The sequence below is a fragment of the Mustela nivalis genome (genome assembly GCF_964662115.1).
Source record: "Mustela nivalis genome assembly, chromosome: 14".
Taxonomy (NCBI): Eukaryota; Metazoa; Chordata; class Mammalia; order Carnivora; family Mustelidae; genus Mustela; species Mustela nivalis.
Window position 1 is genome coordinate 63,553,703 of NC_139033.1, and position 19,910 is coordinate 63,573,612.

The window sequence follows — 19,910 nt, forward strand, 5'->3', positions numbered from 1 at the left end:
ACTCTATATGTTAACCTGAATTTAAACAAAAGCTTGAAATTCAGAAGAAAAATAGAGAGGGTCAGCATTTGTTCTCTTAAGTTTTTAAAATGAAAATTAAAAAACTGAAAGAATTATTTTGCTATAGTTTTTATCATAATTCACCCAGAATACCCAAATCTACAAATCATAATTATTTATGATTCACTAAACTATATACTAAACTATATAGTGAGACACATGAAAGATCCCCCATTAAAAGGCAAATAAGACATTAATACTGCAAAATAAATGCGTGAAACAGAGTATCATTCATGAAGGCAGGTGAGTGTCAAACGGTATTCATTAAAAAAATAATAATAATAACCAAGTTGAAATGAAATATCACTACATGAATCCTTAACATCCTCCAGAAGAGGAAGAACATTCAATTACCTTCAAAATCTTATTACTATAGAGGGAAAGGAAGGAAGAACCTGGCACTGGCTGCTAGACAAATATTCAAACAAGAACAGGCTCCAAGATAGCCAACTGAAAGTAACCTATTGAGGAACTTGACACACACACATAGACACATACTGAAAATATTCTTTTAAAAAGAGCACTGACAAAATTTTGAACCTATTGAAACAAGAACGGGATAAAAATAGGAAATAATTTGTGGTGAAATAGGCAGTCTCAAGGACATAAAATAAACATCACTTTCAGATTACTTTATAATATTAGAGGAAAGATAAAAAATAAGCCGTAGGTAACTAAGTCTTTAGCAAGGAAGAAAACACAACTTAAAAAAAAAAAAAAAATTCTCCACTTGTTTCACAAATTATAGGGCAGAAATTCATCTTTTAAATTGTGGACTCACTTATATATAAACTGCTAGAAAACTTTTCAGGAGTTAGAAATCGTCTTTTGTTGATGCTGGCCTTTTAAACAGAATATATCTAGTGTTAGAATCTCATGCTGTCACAGTCTGGAAATTCTAGATGACAAAATACAATTTTAGTTAATCTACCCAGCAGCACTAATCAAACAACAAGCTATATTTTAAAATCTTTCCCTGGAGAAAAATGGCATCTGCATTATTCTCATAGTTACAACAAATAAAAAGTTTTTAAATTGACCTCTGTCATCAATTTTCCATACCTATGAAGTAAAACACTTTCTCCCACTCTGCAAATTATACTTTGTTTTTCTGAAATCTCACATACAATATTGTAAAATTTTGCAAAGCTTTAACAAAAATTAAAACTGACCATAGTTTTGGTTTGCCCTATGTTCCAACAAACTTTCATAAAAATAATGTATCTTGGTCAGTACAATAGAGAAAAACTAGGCATTTTTAACCAGAAGAACATTCTAGGCATTAATGCAGATTTGGCACACACAAGTGGGGAAGATGATATGTAAGCCGAGTTCAGTAAAGACAGCCAGGCACCAAGTTAGAGGCTTGTGGGTAGAAACAGGATTGAAAGTGACATGATTATCTACACAGAAAACCTCAAGTAAGCTATAAAAGCAAAAACAAAAATCCTCCTAGGACTAATAAATGCATTTAGCAAGGTTGCAAGATGCAAGGTGAATGCACCCAGTAATCATTTCTAAATACTATTAAGGTAAAATTAGAAACTTAGGTATAAACCTAAAACTAACGGATATTTGTATGTGATAAATCATAAAAGGTAGATGAAAGAAATAAAACACAAATGGAAAGACATGTATGTGTTCATGGACTGCAACAAGACTCAACAGTGTAAACACTTCAATTTTCTCAAGATTTTAATAGATTTTTGAAAAACATTTTTTTTATTTATTTATTTGACAGAGAGAGAGAGAGAGAGAGATACAGTGAGAGAGGGAACACAAACGGGGGTAGTGGGAGGGGCGCCTGGGTTGTTCAGTGGGTTAAAGCCTCTGCCTTCAGCTCAGGTCATGATTCCAGGGTCCTGGGATCGAGCCCCACGTCGGGTTCTCTGCTCAGCAGGGAGCCTGCTTCCTCCTCTCTCTCTGCCTACTTGTGATCTCTGTCTGTCAAATAAATAAATAAAATCTTTAAACAAAACAAAACAGGGGTAGTGGGAGAGGGAGAAGGAGGCTCCCCAGTGAGCAGGGACCCCGATGCAGGGCTTGATCCCAGGACCCCGAGATCATGACCTGAGCCAAAAGGCAGATGTGTAGCTGACTCAGCCACCCAGGTGCCCCCAAATTTTTGCATATTTAATACAATTCCAATAATTTTTTTTTTAACAGATATGGATAAGCTGATTCTAAAATTTATATGGAGGGACACCTGGGTGGCTTGATTAGATAAGCAGCTCACTCCTGATCTCAGCTCTGGTCTTCATCTCACGGTTGTGAGTTCAAGCCCCATTTTGGAGTGGAAACCACTTACAAAAAAATAAATAAGGCGTAACTGGGTGGCTCAGTTGTTAAGCATCTGCTTTTGGCTCAGGTCATGATCCTGGGGTCCTGGAATCAAGCCCTGCCTTGGGCTCCCTGCTCAGTGGGGAGCCTGCTTCTCCCTTTTCCTGTACCCCTTTACCCTGCTTATGCTCTCTCTCACTCTCTTTCAAATAAATAAATAAACCTGGATGAATGAATGAATGAAGTCAAATTTATATGAAAAGGCAAAGGAACCAGAAAAGCTGAATCAATTTTGAAAAAAATAGGAACAAAATTGAAAGAATTACACCATGTGATTTTAGGAATTATTTCTAGAGGGCAACAGTTATTAAAATAATGTGGTACTGATAAAGGAACAGACACACAGAATAATGAGACAGAATAAAGAATCAAAAAACAAATCCATATAAATATGGCTAATTGATTTTTGACCAGGGTGGAAAACAACTCAATCGAGAAAGCATAAAGCATAGTGTTTTCAACAAATGTTGGAGCAACAGGACATCACATGTGAAAAAATAATCTTGGTATTAAACCTCACACTTTATACAAGAATTAACTCAAAATATAAGAGAAAAAAAATCTTTGTGACTTAGGGCCTAGCAAAGAGTTAAGATATGGCTCCCAAAGCAGGTCCATTAAAAAAAAACAAAAACAAAAACAAAAAAACCCTGACAAATTAGACTTGATATAAATTAGAAAAGTTTGGGGTGCCTGGGTGGCTCAGTGGGATAAAGCCTCTGCCTTCGGGCTTGGGTCATGATCCCAGAGTCCTGGGATGGAGCCTCTCATCAAACTCTCTGCTCAGCGGGGAGCCTGCTTCTTCCTCTCTCTCTGCCTGCTTCTTTGCCTACTTATGATCTCCGTCTGTCAAATAAATAAATAAAATCTTTATTTAAAAAATTAGAAAAGTTTGCACTATAAAAGACATAGTTAAGAGAACAGAAACCCCACACTATTTTTCTGTCTCCAAAGTCTATATGCCTTTTCTTTTTCTTGCTTTATTGTACAGGCAATATAACACAGAGTAACAGAGATGGAAGTATACATCTTTGCCTTTTTCCTAATCTTTGGAAGAAAACATTTGGTCACTTTACCATTAAGAATACTATTAATTGTAGGTTTTAAATAGCTGTCCTTTATCAAACTGAGGAGGTCCCTTCTATTCCTTGATTCTTGAGAGTTATTCTTATTAATAATGTTGAAATCTAATGTATTTCTGCATCAATTGACATGATCTTTCTTAGACTATCAATATGGTAGATCATATTCACTGATTTTTGGATATTATTAATCCAGCTTTGTAATCCTGGGGTAAACTCTACTTGGTCATGATATATTGTTTTTATATATTACTAGATTTGATTTACTAATATTTTTTGAACATGTTTACATCTATGTTCATGAAGGATATGGAAATGTAGTTTTCCTATTTTGTAATGTCTTTCTGATTTATTAGGGTAATGCTGGTCTCATAAAATGAACTGGAGGAATTTTTAACTTTTTTTTGTGTTCTGACAAATTGTGTAGATGTGGTATTATTAATTCATCTGTAAATGTTTGGGAGAATTCACTAAGTAAAATCATCTGTGCCTGGAGATTTCTTTAGTGAAAAGTTTTAACTATAAATTTAATAATCATAGAACTACTGTAGTTAGCTACTTCACTTGGCTAAATTTTGATAGCTTGTGTTTTTCAAGAAACTGGTTTTGTTTTTTTTTTTAAAGATTCTATTTATTTATTTGACAGAGAGGGATAGTGAGAGAGGGAACACAAGCAGGGGAGTGGGAGAGAGAAGCAGGCTTCCCGCTGAGCAGGAAGCCCAATGTGGGGCTTGATCCCAGGGTCCTGGGATCATGACCTGAGCCAAAGGCAGATGCTTAACAACTGAGCCACCCATGTACCCTGAAACTGGTTATTTCATCTAAGCTGTCAAACTACTTGCATAGTTGTTCATTGTAGTCACTTATCCTTTCGACATCTGCAGGGTCTGCAGTGATTTTCCATCTTTTTTCCTGATATTGGTGACTTATATCTTCTTTTTTTGTCAGTCTTACTAGAAATTTATCAGTTTTGCTGATCAAAGAACCAGCTTTTGGTTTTATTGATTTTCTCTATTTTTTTCTTCTGCTGGTTGAAGTCATTGATTTTTGCTTTTATTTTTATTATTTCTTTTCTTCTGCTGGATTTGGTTGTATATTGCTCTTCTTTAACCAGTTTAAGGTAAAAGCTTAAATTATTGATTTGAGATCTTTCTTCTCTAACATAAGCATTTTTTTTCCTATCATTTTACTTTAACCTATCTACATCATTACATTTGAAGTGAGTTTCTTGTAGAGAGATACAGGTTAGTCAGAGTTTTCAAATCCATTCTGACAATCTCTCTCTTTTAATTGGTATATTTTGACCATTTACACTTAATATAATGACTCAGCCATATTTCGATTTAGGTCTACCATTTTATTATTTGTTTCCTGTTTGTTCCATTTTTCATTTTTTTCCTTTCTCTACTTCTTTTGTATTATTCAAACATTTTAAATATTTCAATTTATCTTTTTTTTTTTTTACTATATCTTTAGTTTTTAAAATTTTATTTTAGTGGTGGCTCTAGAGATTACAATACACTTACTTAAATTTTCAGTCTACTAAGAATCAATATTTTACCATATATAGTGGCATACAGACACCTTATGATGTCTCTCTTACTCTATATTTTGTTACAGTTGCTTTACACACACACACAGAAAATTCCTGAAAATGTAGTAATTTTTGCTTTTAATATTTTAAAAAGCTCAAAAGCAGAAAATGAGTCTATTATACCATTTCTGTTGCTCTTTCTTCATTCCTGATGTTCACAGTTACCCTTTGGTATCACTTCATTTCATTCTGAAGAACTCCAACCTCCTTAAACAATTCTTTTAGGGCAGGTCTGCTGGCAACAGATTCTATTCTTATTCCTTCATCTGACAGTGTCTTTATTTCACTTTCCTTCCTACAGGGTATTTTCATAGGATATAGCATTCTGGGTTGGTTGACAGTTCTTTTCTTACTGCACTTTAAAAATATGTTGCTGGGGCGCCTGGGTGGCTCAGTGGGTTAAGCCGCTGCCTTCGGCTCAGGTCATGATCCCAGAGTCCTGGGATTGAGTCCCGCATCAGGCTCTCTGCTCAGCAGGGAGCCTGCTTCCCTCTCTCTCTCTCTCTCTCTCTCTCTCTCTCTGCCTGCCTCTCTGTCTACTTGTAATCTCTGTCTGTCAAATAAACAAATAAAACCTTTAAAAAAAAAATATGTTGCTACTTTCTTTTTGGTCTCCATGGTTTCTGATAAGAACTGTACTATCATTTTAATTGCTGTTCCCTTATTGGAAAAGTGTACATTTCTCTGGCTAGTTTCAAGAATTTTTTCTCTATCTTTTGTTTTCTAAGATGAGATGTGACTGAACCTGAGTTTTTCTGTGATTATCCTGTTTGGAGTTTACTGAGCTTCTAGAATCTTTAGGTTTGTCCCTCTCTAAATTTGGAGGGTTGTTAGCCATTATTTTTTCAAATAAATTTTTAGCATTTTACTCTTTCTCTTCTGAGAACTTCAGTAACATTAATGCCAGACCTTTGGTCATTGGCCCTGAGGACAATGTCTCTGAGGCTCCGTTTTTCTGATTTTTGCTTTTGATCCATTTCCCCTCTGTTAGTTTAGATTAGATCCTATTCGTCCATCTTCAAGTTCATTGACTCTTTCCTCTTTCATCTATTTTTGTATCTAGCCCATCCAACAAGTGTTTTATTTTGATTACTGTCATCTTTAGTTCTAAAATTTACATTTTAGAAATTTATGGCTGGGTTTTCAAGCCAAATAATTTTAAACAGTAGCCTAAATATTTTAAATATTATGTTATAAAACTCCGGGTCTTCTTTAAATCTTTTGGAGTATGATATTTTTGTTTTAGCATGCAAAACAGGCCACCAGATTTAGGCCACAAATTCCAGTGTGTCTTCTGTGGGCTTAGGCTCCAACATCAGTTCAGTTTTCAAAACCTCTGTTGTGCTCCTTGAATCTGTCCCAAATATGTATTACTCAGTGGTCAGTCTAGGACCTAGCAGGGCTCTGTTTGTTCCATTCTTAAAGGTGTTATGTATGCTGACTAGAATCAGATTCACATAAGACAAATGTGTAGCTCAAGAGCAAGCCCCGAAGTTTAAAATATAATACATAGTTGCCTTCCTGAGCTCTCCCTATTCCACAATCTTCCCAGTAATTTTTTATTCCCCACACTCCTCTTTTTGTCCTCTGGCCAGAAAGCTGGGACTTTAGTTACTCTGCTTTGCCACACATTTCTGTGATTGTATTCATATCTATAGTAAGCAGAAAGAATAGGAGTGGGGAGGTGAAAGAGCAATGGCAACCACACTGCTGGTTTAGTGGTATTTTGGATTCTCATCTTCTTCCCCAATTTATTTACTATTTACTTTTCAAAGTCTTCAAATAGCTTCTCTGTGCATTCTGTTCAAATTGTATAGCTGCATACAGTGGGGAGTGTTTTTACTCCATCAACTGGAACCTTTAAAAGCTGGTTTAACCAGAATTCTGACAATAGGTTTCAGTTAAGCTATATTCCTACTACATTTTGTTTCATAAACTTAAGCCTGCTTGTTCACTTACACCAGCAGCACACACTTTGGTCCAAAAAGACCTAACAGGCTTGGCAGGTTCTCTTTTAAGAGTATCCGCACTCTCCTTATGGCTAATGAAAAAGGCAGAAACCTTCATTTCCCTTATCACAGTCTCTCTGATATCAAGCAGAGGTCCCCTAAAACTCATGTCGGTATCTTAGAGAGCAATAGAGCAATAATAGTTGAAGGTTATTTTATTCCTGATGTTTAGTACTTGTGTATGTTCATTTTTAAGTACAGCTATGGTAATAGTCACTTTAATCAAGTCCAAAACACCTTAACAGATTACCTTAAAGATCATACAACCTCTCAGAGTAAAGTTCAACAGAGGTACTTCTTTATGCTACATAATTTTGAAGGACAAAAGATAAGGAAAAATAAAAATTAATGAAAACAGAATCCAAAACGTTAGGCAGGATTACAGGAGCTGAAGAATGAATAAATCAAGTATTCTACAGCCAAGTCCCTCCACAAATACAGGGACATATTAACAGAAAGAACTAAATTATTTAGATAATTATGATACTGATACTATGGGAAATTCAAAAATGTGTTTCTTTTTTGTGCTTAAGGAAGGCAAGGCATTAAAATATATATATATATAAACTGCAAGTACAAAAGACAACAGCCGAGCTGTCTGTCCTTTATAACAAATGATCCAAAAATAAGAAGTGCTGTCATCTTCAGTCTGATCTTGCTATGAGCTTTTGGAAAGTGATAGTAAGGTATAAAGCAAAGGGGAAGTTGAGAGGTTAGTTAATGTCTCCCAAAGCTTATGTGTGCTGTCTAGCAACACCTACATTAGGAGCAATGAAAACAGTTAATGCTATAGTAATATTTGAAAGAATATAAAAAAAAAATAAGAGAAATAAGGTACATTACCTGGTTTTGAGTTCAGCAAAGAATTAAGAATAATGTCCTGCTTAGAACTCACAATTAATGTTAAGTGTATATAAAAATAACAATAAAACCTTACCACCAAACAAAAAATGTTTTTTAAATAGTAAAAATTTAAACAGAATTTTAGATATGTTTTGTAAAGATTAATTGACCAAACTCTAAAATTCTCAAAAATGCTTATAATCACTTCTAAATCACTGCAAGTTACTGGGGGCAAAACAAGGTTAATTCCTAAACTATCATACCACAAAAGTAGTAAACAATATCATACTAAATAGTATTACTGGGTATATCCTAGACCAAAGGAACCAACAAAGCAAGTTACAAAAAAATAACTACCCCCACCTCATCTAAAATTCAGGGATACCACAATAGAAACACAAGATCCCTTTCAAACTTTCAAAGAAAATTATTAGGCAGGCATTCCACCAAACCCAACAATATATGGTCTGATTATTTTTTTTCTCCCAATAACACTAGTTCTTATGTCAAGACACTGTCCAGAACACCTGAAATACTTGGAATCTAGAACGTAGAGTCCAATGCCTTGCTAGTCAGCCCTTCTAATCCATCCCTTTCAGGAAAATAACACGTTCCACATAATCTCAATTAGATACTTTCTTCTTTGACTTAAACATTATAATTGATTTACGTACTGTTTAATACAAATGCAATTTGTATTAGATTACAGAACTTCCTTCCCCCTACATCTTCCCCTTACATTTTTTTTCTTTTCAACCTTCTTTCCAGTCTTCTTGAAATAAAACACACACACACACACAACTAACATGTTCCTGGATCAATCTCAAGCTTACATATTTGAGTAAGATGGCATCTATCTTAAATGTTTCTAAAGCTTATGTTCTTAAGTTATTATTTTTTCCTTTTATACCTGACCTTTCCCTAAATTATGATAGCTCTGTAACATAAGAAGAACATGGACTGTTACATTCACAGTTGTTCCTTGAACAACATGGGTTTGAACTGTGTGGTCCACTTATAGGTAACATTTGTCAATACAGTGTACTACTGTAAATCTATTTTTTCTTCCTTACGATTTTCTTAACTTTTTCTTTTCTCTAGCTTACTTTAGTGTGAAAATACAGTACATAATATACAGAATATACAACTTATGTTTTAATCAACTCTTTATGTTACCAGTAAAGTTTCCCATCAACAGAGGATTGTGAGTAGATTCATTTGGGGAAAGTTGAAAGTTGTGTGTGGGGCACCTGGGTGGCTCAGTTGGTTAAGTGTTTGACTTTGCTCAGGTCATGATCTCAGGGTTCTGGGATTGAGCCCCACATTGGGCTCCTGCTGAATGAGCTCTGCTTGCCCCTCTGCCCCTCCCCGTGCTCATGTGCACTCTCTTTCTCAAATACATAAACTCTTTTAAAAAAATCTTAAAACCTTAAAAAAAATTCTTAAAAAAAGTTTTATGTGGATTTTTGACTGCATAGGGGGATCAGTGACCCAAACCCATGCGTTGTTCAAGGACTGACTGTAGAAGGAAATGGGAGTAAGTCTGAAGGAGTAAAGTAACTTTCCCAAAGTGAGATGCAGAAAATTGCAGGTTAGATCTAAAACAGAAGACTCCTGACTTCTAGTCTGGCGCTATTTCATTTATAATATGTACCTCTTCTACCAAAAGGACAGAACTTTTCTCAAGCTATACAAATCCAATACTTCAAAATTAATGCATGTAACCTCCTGATGAAGCTCTAAACAAAATATTATCTTTTCTATGCAAGGTATACCAATCAAGAGATACAACGAATAAATGTCTCTTATGAAAAGTATCCACTGAAAAAACGAGTGTAGCTTCTCTGCCTCCACGAGAGAACTTATTGAATGGTAATATGACTATGCCAGCTCAAGATGCCAACTCTCAGATTCTCAAACCACAGTATTTTGTTTGACTTTTTATGACCATTTAATCAAAAGGAAAAAAAAAGTGATGGATTTTAAAGGTCCTCTTCCTTCCCCTCCTAGACCAATGGTTTCAAGTATGATACCTGTTAAAAATGCAAACTCTCAGTCCTCACCAAGATCCACAGTATCAAAAACTCTAGGGATGGGGCCCAGCAGTTTGTGTTTTAACAGACCCTCCAGATAATTCTCATGTATACCAGAGTTTGAAAACCATGGTCCTAGACTGTCAATGCTTTGAAATATTTGTGTCTGTTTCTCTATGTACACAAGCTTTCCACAATTTGTCATTTTAAGAATGCCTTCTCCGTACTAAATTAATTGAACTGCTAGAATATATTTTTAATGACAAGTTTCATTTCATCCTGCCCAGTATTCCATGAGTTTTGGCTCATGCAGAACAAGCATAAAACTTTAAATACAAACTGCTATAATTTAATAGTTAAATTTTCACATTTCATTGACTCCATACCTATACAAATTCCATTTAATAATCTTGTCTTTCTCATAATGAAATATTTTCTGATTAGTAACAAGCCTTATGATACAGTATTTTATTTCTTACACAATAATACTTTGTATGTGGAGAATTATACTACTTTTTATGTCCTATGTTTTCTATAAGCAAAAGTCCTAAATACTTGAGGGTACAAGTTTTCTAATCTGTCATGCATTTTAATCATTTAATACTTATTCTTTTGCCCAGTTTCTGCAGGTTGCACTGTGGAGCTAATGTGCCAGAAGGTACAGGTCTTGCATTTCTTTTTCTTTCTTCTATTGTCTGATAACAAATGTAAGTGGGAATGCTAGGAATGGTTAAAAGGAAGTAAATGAATTCTTTGTCTCACTCTGCACAGATGTGCTGAATTCACATTTCCCAAAGGAGAAAGAAGATATTCAAAAGGAAATAAGGGTCACAGTATATACAACAAATGTTTAAGGAATCAGGATATATGAACTACAAGGTCAGGTGGCTTGCTCCTTAGAATTCTGGATGATGTGGTAAGAAAGGAAAATGTTGAAGGCTAGATGATAATCTAGGACACACGGTACATATTTCGACAAGTCTACAGCTGCATTAAACAAAGATGTGTCTACTTGTTTGAAGTTAGAATTTGGCAATTAGTAATCTATTTAAAACCTTTCAAAAATAGGTGGTAAAAATGAAAGAAAGCCAGTACTTAACATTTTAGGAAAAGTATCTAGGAAAATTTTTTAAAATAAGAATTTAAAGATATCAATATTTAAAACATAAAGTTAACAACAGAGAGAAAATGCTTATAATATTGTGGGGTGTTTTTTTCCCCAGGCAAAAACAGAAAAAGGGCAGGGGGAACAGCCCCAAAGTTGAAACTAAAATGTCTGAATTATAGAGATATCCATAGACATTTTAGCCTGACAACAATAAGGTTTTCAAACAGACAGATAACCTGTCAGGTCAATAAGAACAGTATGCAGCAGGAGCCACTTCAATGGACTGAGACTAGACTGGAGGCAAATCCCACAGGCAGCCTATTTTTTTAAGTGCCAAATAAGAATGACAAAATTGTAATAAGTATATAGGAAGGATGAAAATAAATTATTAGACACCTTTATAAAAACCTGCTTGATTTAACACAGTATGTCATTATACCCAGAACGCAAAGAAGAAATGAATAGACTCTAAAATAGTATTAGAGAGAAGAAAATGCACAGGAGAAAAGATCAAGATCAAAACTCTAGTTACTAACAACTGAAACCACGATGGATTATAAAATTATGTATTGGGGGTTCGAGTTATGATTTAATATTTATATGACAAACATCATTGTTAAAACATTTCCCAAATCAATAAAGCCTACGACTTCTCTACAGTTCCTTGGAGTTCTGCACTTATTTAAGGTACTGTCTTTACTCTATTTCCTATGACCAGCTTGGTAGGTACGTAGTCACCTGGAAAAGGAAAGCCAATTTCAAATCGAGCAACTGAAAGGAATCTGTGCTAATTTTCACAACTAACAAAGAAAACTTCCCAGAGAACCAAATACCAAAAAATCACTAACAAAAGCTTTATAGTTTATACCAGTGTGATAACAATTAGCATATCCCAATGATAAACTTACAAATAATAAGCTTACAAGAGAACAGTTCAAGTCTATATTAAGATAAGGTCATTGATTTTTACATACCCCTGTATGTATGATTCTAAATTAGAGTCCCTTAGAATATTAAAGTTATTAAAAGCTCTAGGGGACAGAGGAATGATACAAATGACAATACTGTAGTTTCATCAAACATTTGCAACTAATACACAGTGGCTCTATTCTTGGAATGAAGCCAGTGTATTTGATTTTTTTTTAACAGAAAGATTTAGGATAGTAACCAACTAGCAAACTTTTAAAATATTTTAGAAAGAAATTACACAATCCTTTGAATCTTGCCAGGAAAAAGAAATAAATGGAGGTGCAACAAGGGGGAAAAACCAAGTTTGCTACCATCTTCTCTCATTGAGGTATTATTTTTTCCACATTTATTTTAACAATTTTCTTTGAAAAATACTGTCCACCTATTCATCCTTTAGAGAATAATTGAGCACAATATTAAAAGAAAACAAACCATCCTATACAAACCTCAAGGAAATTATTAATTGGTCCAGATGTTTAAGAAGATTTATGAAAGAGAAACAGATGGGATACAATTTTTAAAGATAAAAGAGCAGGGTTTCTGATATATCTTTTCCCAAAAGTGGGTAGAATTAGAAGATAAGCATCCAATCAGTCCTTAATTAAAACAAAGAGGAATGCCCGTGATTCAGAGCAATAATAGGCTGCCCATTCCTAAATAACCTATGAAACCAGGCTTGCTTAAAGAGTAATTGGTAAGGTTCTCATACTAATTTTTTAGATAATATCTTTAGATACATTTTCCACTGAAAAAGAAATGAGTATGAGAAGTGTTCTGTTGTTGAAATGAAATGTTTCTGGCTTCAGTTCTTTCTAATGTTCTCCCTTTCCAGTTCTCCTCATCTCAATCCAGAAACCTCTCCATCCAGAGTTCATGCATTTTCCTTCTCTATTTTAGTGAAAACATACCACATTGATTGTAAGAATCTTACTAGATTTCCATTTGTTTTGCCTCAGCTCCTACATTAATCCAAACAATAAGGGCCTTTAAAACATTCATAAATAACCTGCTGCTGCTGGCACCTAGGAGCCGAGTGCCGCAGTGTTAAGCAACAACAAATTTCATAGTTCAAGAGGCACAGTTAAGGAAAAAGGTTGCTCAGGAAATCACTCTTATTTAGCACAAAGATCCTTAAAAATTGCATGAAATCAGTCAAGTAACTATAGAAACCAATTTCTTCAGCTCCATATCACACGTCTCACACCTCAATTGTCTTTATTATCGTCTGCTGTCAGATCCTTAATCAGAAATGTGAACAGGCTTGATGATTTATTCAGCAGGGAAAAGAATCTGTAGGTCAAGTGAAAAATTTCACACACACACCCAAACACACATCACATCTTCAACCTTAGGTACTTTCATTTCCTTCTGTTCTCAGCAGCTCTGGGGGCAACTCCAGTGAGATCCAATATTAAGGCTCAATTAAAATAAGCTCCAATTAGTGGAGCTTTTTTCTCTGGGGCTAGAAAAGTCAGGAAATGGATATTGGGAAATGTAAAAAGTCAGCTACTGAGAGGAGGCTGCAGACATAAATGAACTTATTTGTTGATTTCTACAGTTGCTATGCAGAGGCCTCTGGGAGTAAAAGCTTAACCAGTCTAAGCTATAAACTAAAACCCCTGCAGCTAAACATGAACTGTGTGAAACAAGGGCTCCATTCCAGAACAGAAAACTGCTGGGCCCAGAAAATTAAAAGCCAGAGGCGTTTTCCATTTAAAACTAAATCCCAGTACCACCTCCCAGCCAAAGAATTATAAGCAGTATCAGATTTACAAAACGAACAATTACCCTGGAAAAATGTAGCCTATTGTACAGTCCCAGATGCTAAATCTCAGAAGTTTCTTTTCTTTCTTTCTTTTTTTTTAATCCCACATTATATTCCTCCAAGTACACTGCTGTAGTTTACGAAGAGCCATTTCTAGACAGGCCTAAGCTTTGAAAATAAATTTTAAAAAGAGAGCACATAACTCATTGACCTCATTTGAAGTACTGCCCTTGCCTTCAGCAGTTCCTGTCCTTCCCCAAGGCTTCTGCAAATGGTTTGCAACAGCAAAATAAACCCTGACCTAATTGCCAGGAGAGAGCTGCCAACCTTCCCTCCAACACAAAGACAAGCATGGTAACTTGAAAGTCCTACCTCTTTGGCTTTCTGCTTTAATCTCAGCTGTTCTGGATCTTCTTTGTTGGAACGACTCTATCAAAGGAAAAGAAAATTTTAATAGAAATTACTAGCATCTAAACACCATAGTTGTCGTTAAATATTTAATAAATGACAATTTTCTCTTGTGATTGAAAACCTTAGCTGCAGGGGAAAATGCCTCAATCCAGTCTGGTGCACTCCCTCCTTTACGCCCCCTCCCTCTCATCATCTGGGCCTGCTGTTGCAGTTCTACCCTGGAGGAAGCTTATACTGAAAATGATGCTAACAATGTCAGTCAGGTCCAGTTGAGGCATGACGTTGTTCTTGTTAGAACACTAAAAACTAAAAAAAACGGATGGTACAGATGAAGGAAAAGAAAAGAAGGATAATCGCTGGCTCAAAGAAGGAAAGCAATCAACATTGGCTAATCTTCAGATAAAGCCATTTTGGAAAAACATGGTATTTCAAGGACTATTAAAATCAAGAATCTCACAGAATGATGTATGAAATTGTTGAAAAACTATATTGTATACATGAAACTACTATTAACACCGTATGTTAACTGGAATTAAAATAAAAATAAATAAAATTGGGAGCCTGACTTTGAACCATATCAATCTCTTTAAAAGTAGAATTTTTAAAAACTAAGTAGGAAATACATTCCAATGTTTTCATTAGAGTATCTCATCATCTTTGGGTCCTCCATTGCATTTAATTGAATGCTGTGCACAAGTAAAAGTCCAATAACTGTTTATTCAATATTGTTTTCCATACTGATTCAGTTCAACATTCAAAAATGAACAATCTTACAGGACTGCTAAAAGGAGAGAGCTATCTTCTATACGCAATGCTATAATGAAACAAGTGGTAAGAAACTTCATTTCTGACACTATGAACTTTTGTCCAGCACCTATGCTCAGAAGCATTCTTTTTTCTCATTCTAGCACAAAGTTATCTAACTCCTTATAAATCTGAATATTTGTTCTATAAAAGGCAACATCAGCTAAATACAGCTAGTAAAATAAAAGCTAAAAGTATTTTCTTATTATTAAGTTTACTTGATTTTTTTTTTAAAGATTTTAATTATTTATTTGACAGAGAGAGAGAGGGAGAGAGAGATCACAAGTAGATAGAGAGGCAGGCAGAGAGAGAAGAGGAAGCAAGTTCCCTGCCAAACAGAGAGCCCGATGTGGGGCTTGATCCCAGGATCCTGGGATCACGACCTGCACCAAAGGCAGAGGTTTTAACCCCCTGAGCCACCCAGGTGCCCTACTTATGTTCTACTGATATATCAGTGATTTTGTTAAAGGGAAGTACAAGAAAAACCATTTAGATTTAAGAGTGTCTTGTAATTTTTTTTACAGTTCTATTTATTTGAGAGAGACAGAGCACAAATGAGGGTGGGGAGGAGTGGGAGAGGTACAAGCAGACTCCCCACTGAGCGGGGAGCATAACACAGGGCTCAATCTCAGGACCCTGGGATCATGACCTATGCCGAAGGCAGCCACTTAAGCAACTGAGCTACCCAGGTGCCCCAAGAGTGCCTTGTAATTTTAAACACATGAAGTGTTTACCTACATAAGGCTACCAAAAGCTAGTAACTTTTTTCTTCATTTTTTCCCCTATCTACTAAAACAACTTAACCCAAACTAAGATAAACTCCTTTATTATTCCACCTATAATATCAGGAAACAATAAGCATATATATATGTACTTATTTTAAGAAGGTGTATGTATGTATACATATGTATACATAGGTATGTATGTATACATATTTGTGAGTTTATGATTTTTGCCCCGCTATGAAATGGACACATTTGAATATCTTTATTACTCAACCAATATTTATTGATTATTCATAGATAAATTCTACACTGTGTGCCTCTGAGTCTGGAAATACAGTAATGAAATAGCAAGACAAAGTCTCTGCTTTTGAATGACTTACATTTTAAGAAAAGAAAATCATAAAACAAAAAAATTTATAAAAATTAAATAGTTATGATATATAAAACATTTATGATGGGGAAAAATAAAAAACAATTACTGATAGTGATAAATGCTATAAAGAAAATTGGACATTGTGGGGGCGCCTGGGTGGCTCAGTGGGTTAAGCCACTGCCTTCGGCTCAGGTCATGATCTCAGGGTCCTGGGATCGAGTCCCACATCAGGCTCTCTGCTCAGCAGGAAGCCTGCTTCCTCCTCTCTCTCTCTCTCTGCCTGCCTCTCTGCCTACTTGTGATCTCTGTCTGTCAAATAAATAAATAAAATCTTAAAAAAAAAAAAAAAAAGAAAAAAAAGAAAATTGGACATTGTGATAGAGAGAAGGAGTGTGTGTGTGGGGGGGTACTACTTTAGCGAGGACAGGAGGAGAGAAGACATCTGAGAAGTGACATTCAAGTAGAGCTCTAAATGACAAGAAGGAGGCACCCATGCAAAATTCTGGGGGAAGAATACTCTAACCTAAAGGCACAGTCATTGCAAAAGCCTTAAAATGGGAACAAGCTTGGTAAAATTGAGCAAAGGAGGAAGGCCCGTGTGGCTAGACCATGGAGAAAAGTTTTAAGAGGTAAGATTAGAGACCATGGAGGCCAAGATACAGAGCTGAGGTTTAATTCTAGTTATAATTTTTTTTTAAAAAGCCACTAAAGGGCTTGGAGAACAGGAGTGAGATGCACTGCTCTGACACTTTAGAAAGATCACTCTGGCTGCTATGTAGCGATTTAGCACTAAAGGGATCCGATATCAGATCAGGCTTATAGCTCTCAGGAGACTGCTCTAAACAACTATGGTTTTAGGAAAAGAGAAGGGAAACTTGGGCTAATGTCATAGCAGGTAAGATTAGGTTGAAATATATTTTGGAGGCAGGGCCAACTGGATTTATTGATAGACTGGATGTAGGGTATGAAGTAAAGAGGAGAATCGAAGATGATTTCCTAGGATTCTTGTTTAGTGCTCACTTCAGCAGCACATATATTAGGATTCTTGCCTAAGCAACTGGCAAGATGAGAATGCCAACTTTCTAAGACAGTAAAGAGCAAAGGCAGGTGTAAGACATAAGATGTAGGACCTTAACTTTCAGGTTGAGAGGCCTAATTAGCAGTCTATCATGCACATCTGGCACCCTCAAAGAAGGTCAGTGTGACTGGAGCAGAGCTAGTAAAGAAGGGAGGGATATGGGGCGCCTGGGTGGCTCAGTGGGTTAAGCCGCTGCCTTCGGCTCAGGTCATGGTCTCAGGGTCCTGGGATCGAGTCCCGCATCGGGCTCTCTGCTCAGCAGGGAGCCTGCTTCCCTCTCTCTCTCTCTGCCTGCCTCTCCGACTACTTGTGATTTCTCTCTGTCAAATAAATAAAATCTTTAAAAAAAAAAAAAAAAGAAGAAGGGAGGGATATGACAGGTAGACAATAACCTTTTAAAATCTGGGAGGGGGGCCGCCTGGGTGGCGCAGAGGGTTGGGCCTCTGCCTTCGGCTTGGGTCATGGTCTCAGGGTACTGGGATCGAGCCCCGCATCGGGCTCTCTGCTTGGTGGGGAGCCTGTTTTCCCCTCTCTCTGCCTACTTGTGATCCCTCTCTCTGTCGAATGGATAAATAAAATCTTAAAAAAAAAAATCTGGTAGGAAGTTTGGATTTTATTTTAAGTGCAAGACTATGTCACTGAAGGTTTTCAAGTAACAGAGACACTCATGATTTGTTATGAAAACATTATTCTGACAAGAGTATGAAAAATGGATTGTAGAAGGAGAAGGAGATCAGTTAAGAGACATGGTAAAAGTCCACTGAAAGATGATTTAGACCAAAGTGGTGACAACAGTGATGAAGAGAAGATGATGAATACATCTGGGAAACATAACAGGAAGTGAACTGCATGTAAGGAGAGAGGACTCCTAGGTTTTCTGGCTTGAACATCTGGGCAAATAGTGTCATTTACTAAGTTAAAAAAACCTACTAAGAGTAAAACATATTTTGTGGGTGGATGAAAATCAGAAATTGTTTTGGACACATGATAACTGAGATTCCTATTGCCAAACCGCATGGAGACTTCAAGTAGGCAGTTAGCTATGACTCCAGAGTTCCACAAGGTAGGCAGACTTGGAAATACAAATTTAAGAGGGAGACAGAGAAGAAGCCCTAGGATTGAACCCAGACACTCCAATATTTAGAAGTCTGGTAAAGGAAGAAAAACCATGAGAGAGTAAGAGTACAATATATCCAATAATAACTAAACAAGTATTTAATAGTTTATGATCTTGTTTAGAGCTTAGTAATTGGAAATAAAATACCAATAAACCACCTCATTACATTCACTGTGTGCTTGTTTATAATACTTGACAGCTCAAGCTAAGAGCATCTTCCTATCCCAGCTGTCCCTGCCAGTACAAGAGGGGTCAGGATGGAGACGGAGACTGTGGGCCAGAGCAGCACAGTGACAAGGGTGTGGTGTACCACGTCCTTGTTGGGGCTTAGGGCATATGAAGGTATAGACCAGTGGCCAAGAATGAGGGTGATGAAGGGCTGGAAAGACTGACCAAGGCATGGGCCAGTGGGCATGGCTTCCAATTACATAGACAATGAAATGAGGGTAGGGGAAACAGTGGTAGCAGATAGAGGAGGCAGCCAGCATGGCTCTTTTGGAGATCAGTTACACTGAGAAAAGTGTAAATTTTAAGTAATTACTCAATTAAGTAAATTGAGGACATAAGTAAATATATCAAGGATAATGACAGTCAAGTTTCAGACTATGGAAAAAGTATAAACAGGAAAAGGTTTAGGCTAGAAAAGCCCTAAGATACTAGAGTAGGAGGTATCCATATAAACTATGGTTTTAGAATATATATACACAGAGAAATAGTTCTAAATATTCATGTGTGTATATATACACACAGACGTACATACACATACATCATACATATATTTCTTAGATCTATCCATTTGAGAAGGTCTACATGTAATGAAGCCCCATTAGCAATGAGCACACTTTATGGTCTACTCTCGGTTCCTGTTTCTGGATAACATCCTCAACTAAAAAGATGCAGGATTCCTTGGGGGAAATGGCTGATTCTAGGGCTGAGGAAGGACAAGCAAAAGCTGGGTCTGGAAAAAATTGTGCCGGAAAGTAAGGATAAAGGTACCTGGGTGGCTCAGCCGGTTAAGCGGCTGCCTTTGGCTCAGGTCATGATCCCAGGGCCCTGGGATCGAGCCCACTTTGGGATCCCTCTTAGTAGAGAGTCTGCTTCTCCCTCTCTCCCCACCTTGTACTCTCTCTAATAAATAAAATAAAATAAAATAAAATAAAATAAAATAAAATAAAATAAAATAAAATAAAATAAAACAAAATAAGCAAATAAATAAAAACTTGAAAGGAAGGGAGGGAGGAAGGATGAATAAGCTCAGTGAACGATGGAAACATGAGTAACAGGCAGATGTGCCAGCTGGAAGGGTCTCCCACTCAGAAGGACTTTGAGCATTAAAATAAATAATGATAGTAATGGATTACAACCTATTGAATCAAATAGAAATCCAAAGCGCATTCTGGTATCAATGAATACACGAATGAATGAATGAAGGAGAAAGGATAGCTCTTCCACATATAATGCTAGTAAATGCAGAAGATGATGAGAATTTTAAAATTACCATTTATATTTACCCATCATAGAGGTGGCTGATTCAGTTAGCTATCATTTATGGGCACTAAAGTTGATACATGGAGGGTTGGTAAGGAAGGGATATTGGTA

The 19,910-nt window shown here is 36.2% G+C and overlaps 1 protein-coding gene across 4 annotated transcripts in view; it reads right to left on the minus strand.

The window, feature by feature from the left end:
• The window catches only part of TAF4B (TATA-box binding protein associated factor 4b), a 153,985-nt gene that overhangs the window by 49,377 nt on the left and 84,698 nt on the right, over positions 1 to 19,910 (minus strand). For 2 of the 4 annotated variants that reach the window (XM_082698893.1, XM_082698892.1), the window contains exon 13: positions 14,176 to 14,232. In XM_082698893.1, the coding sequence (XP_082555019.1) occupies positions 14,176 to 14,232 (57 nt within the window). Of the gene's footprint in view, positions 1 to 1,761; positions 2,005 to 14,175; positions 14,233 to 19,910 lie in introns of those variants that run through there. The other 2 variants (XM_082698894.1, XM_082698895.1) reach the window with 2 other exon arrangements.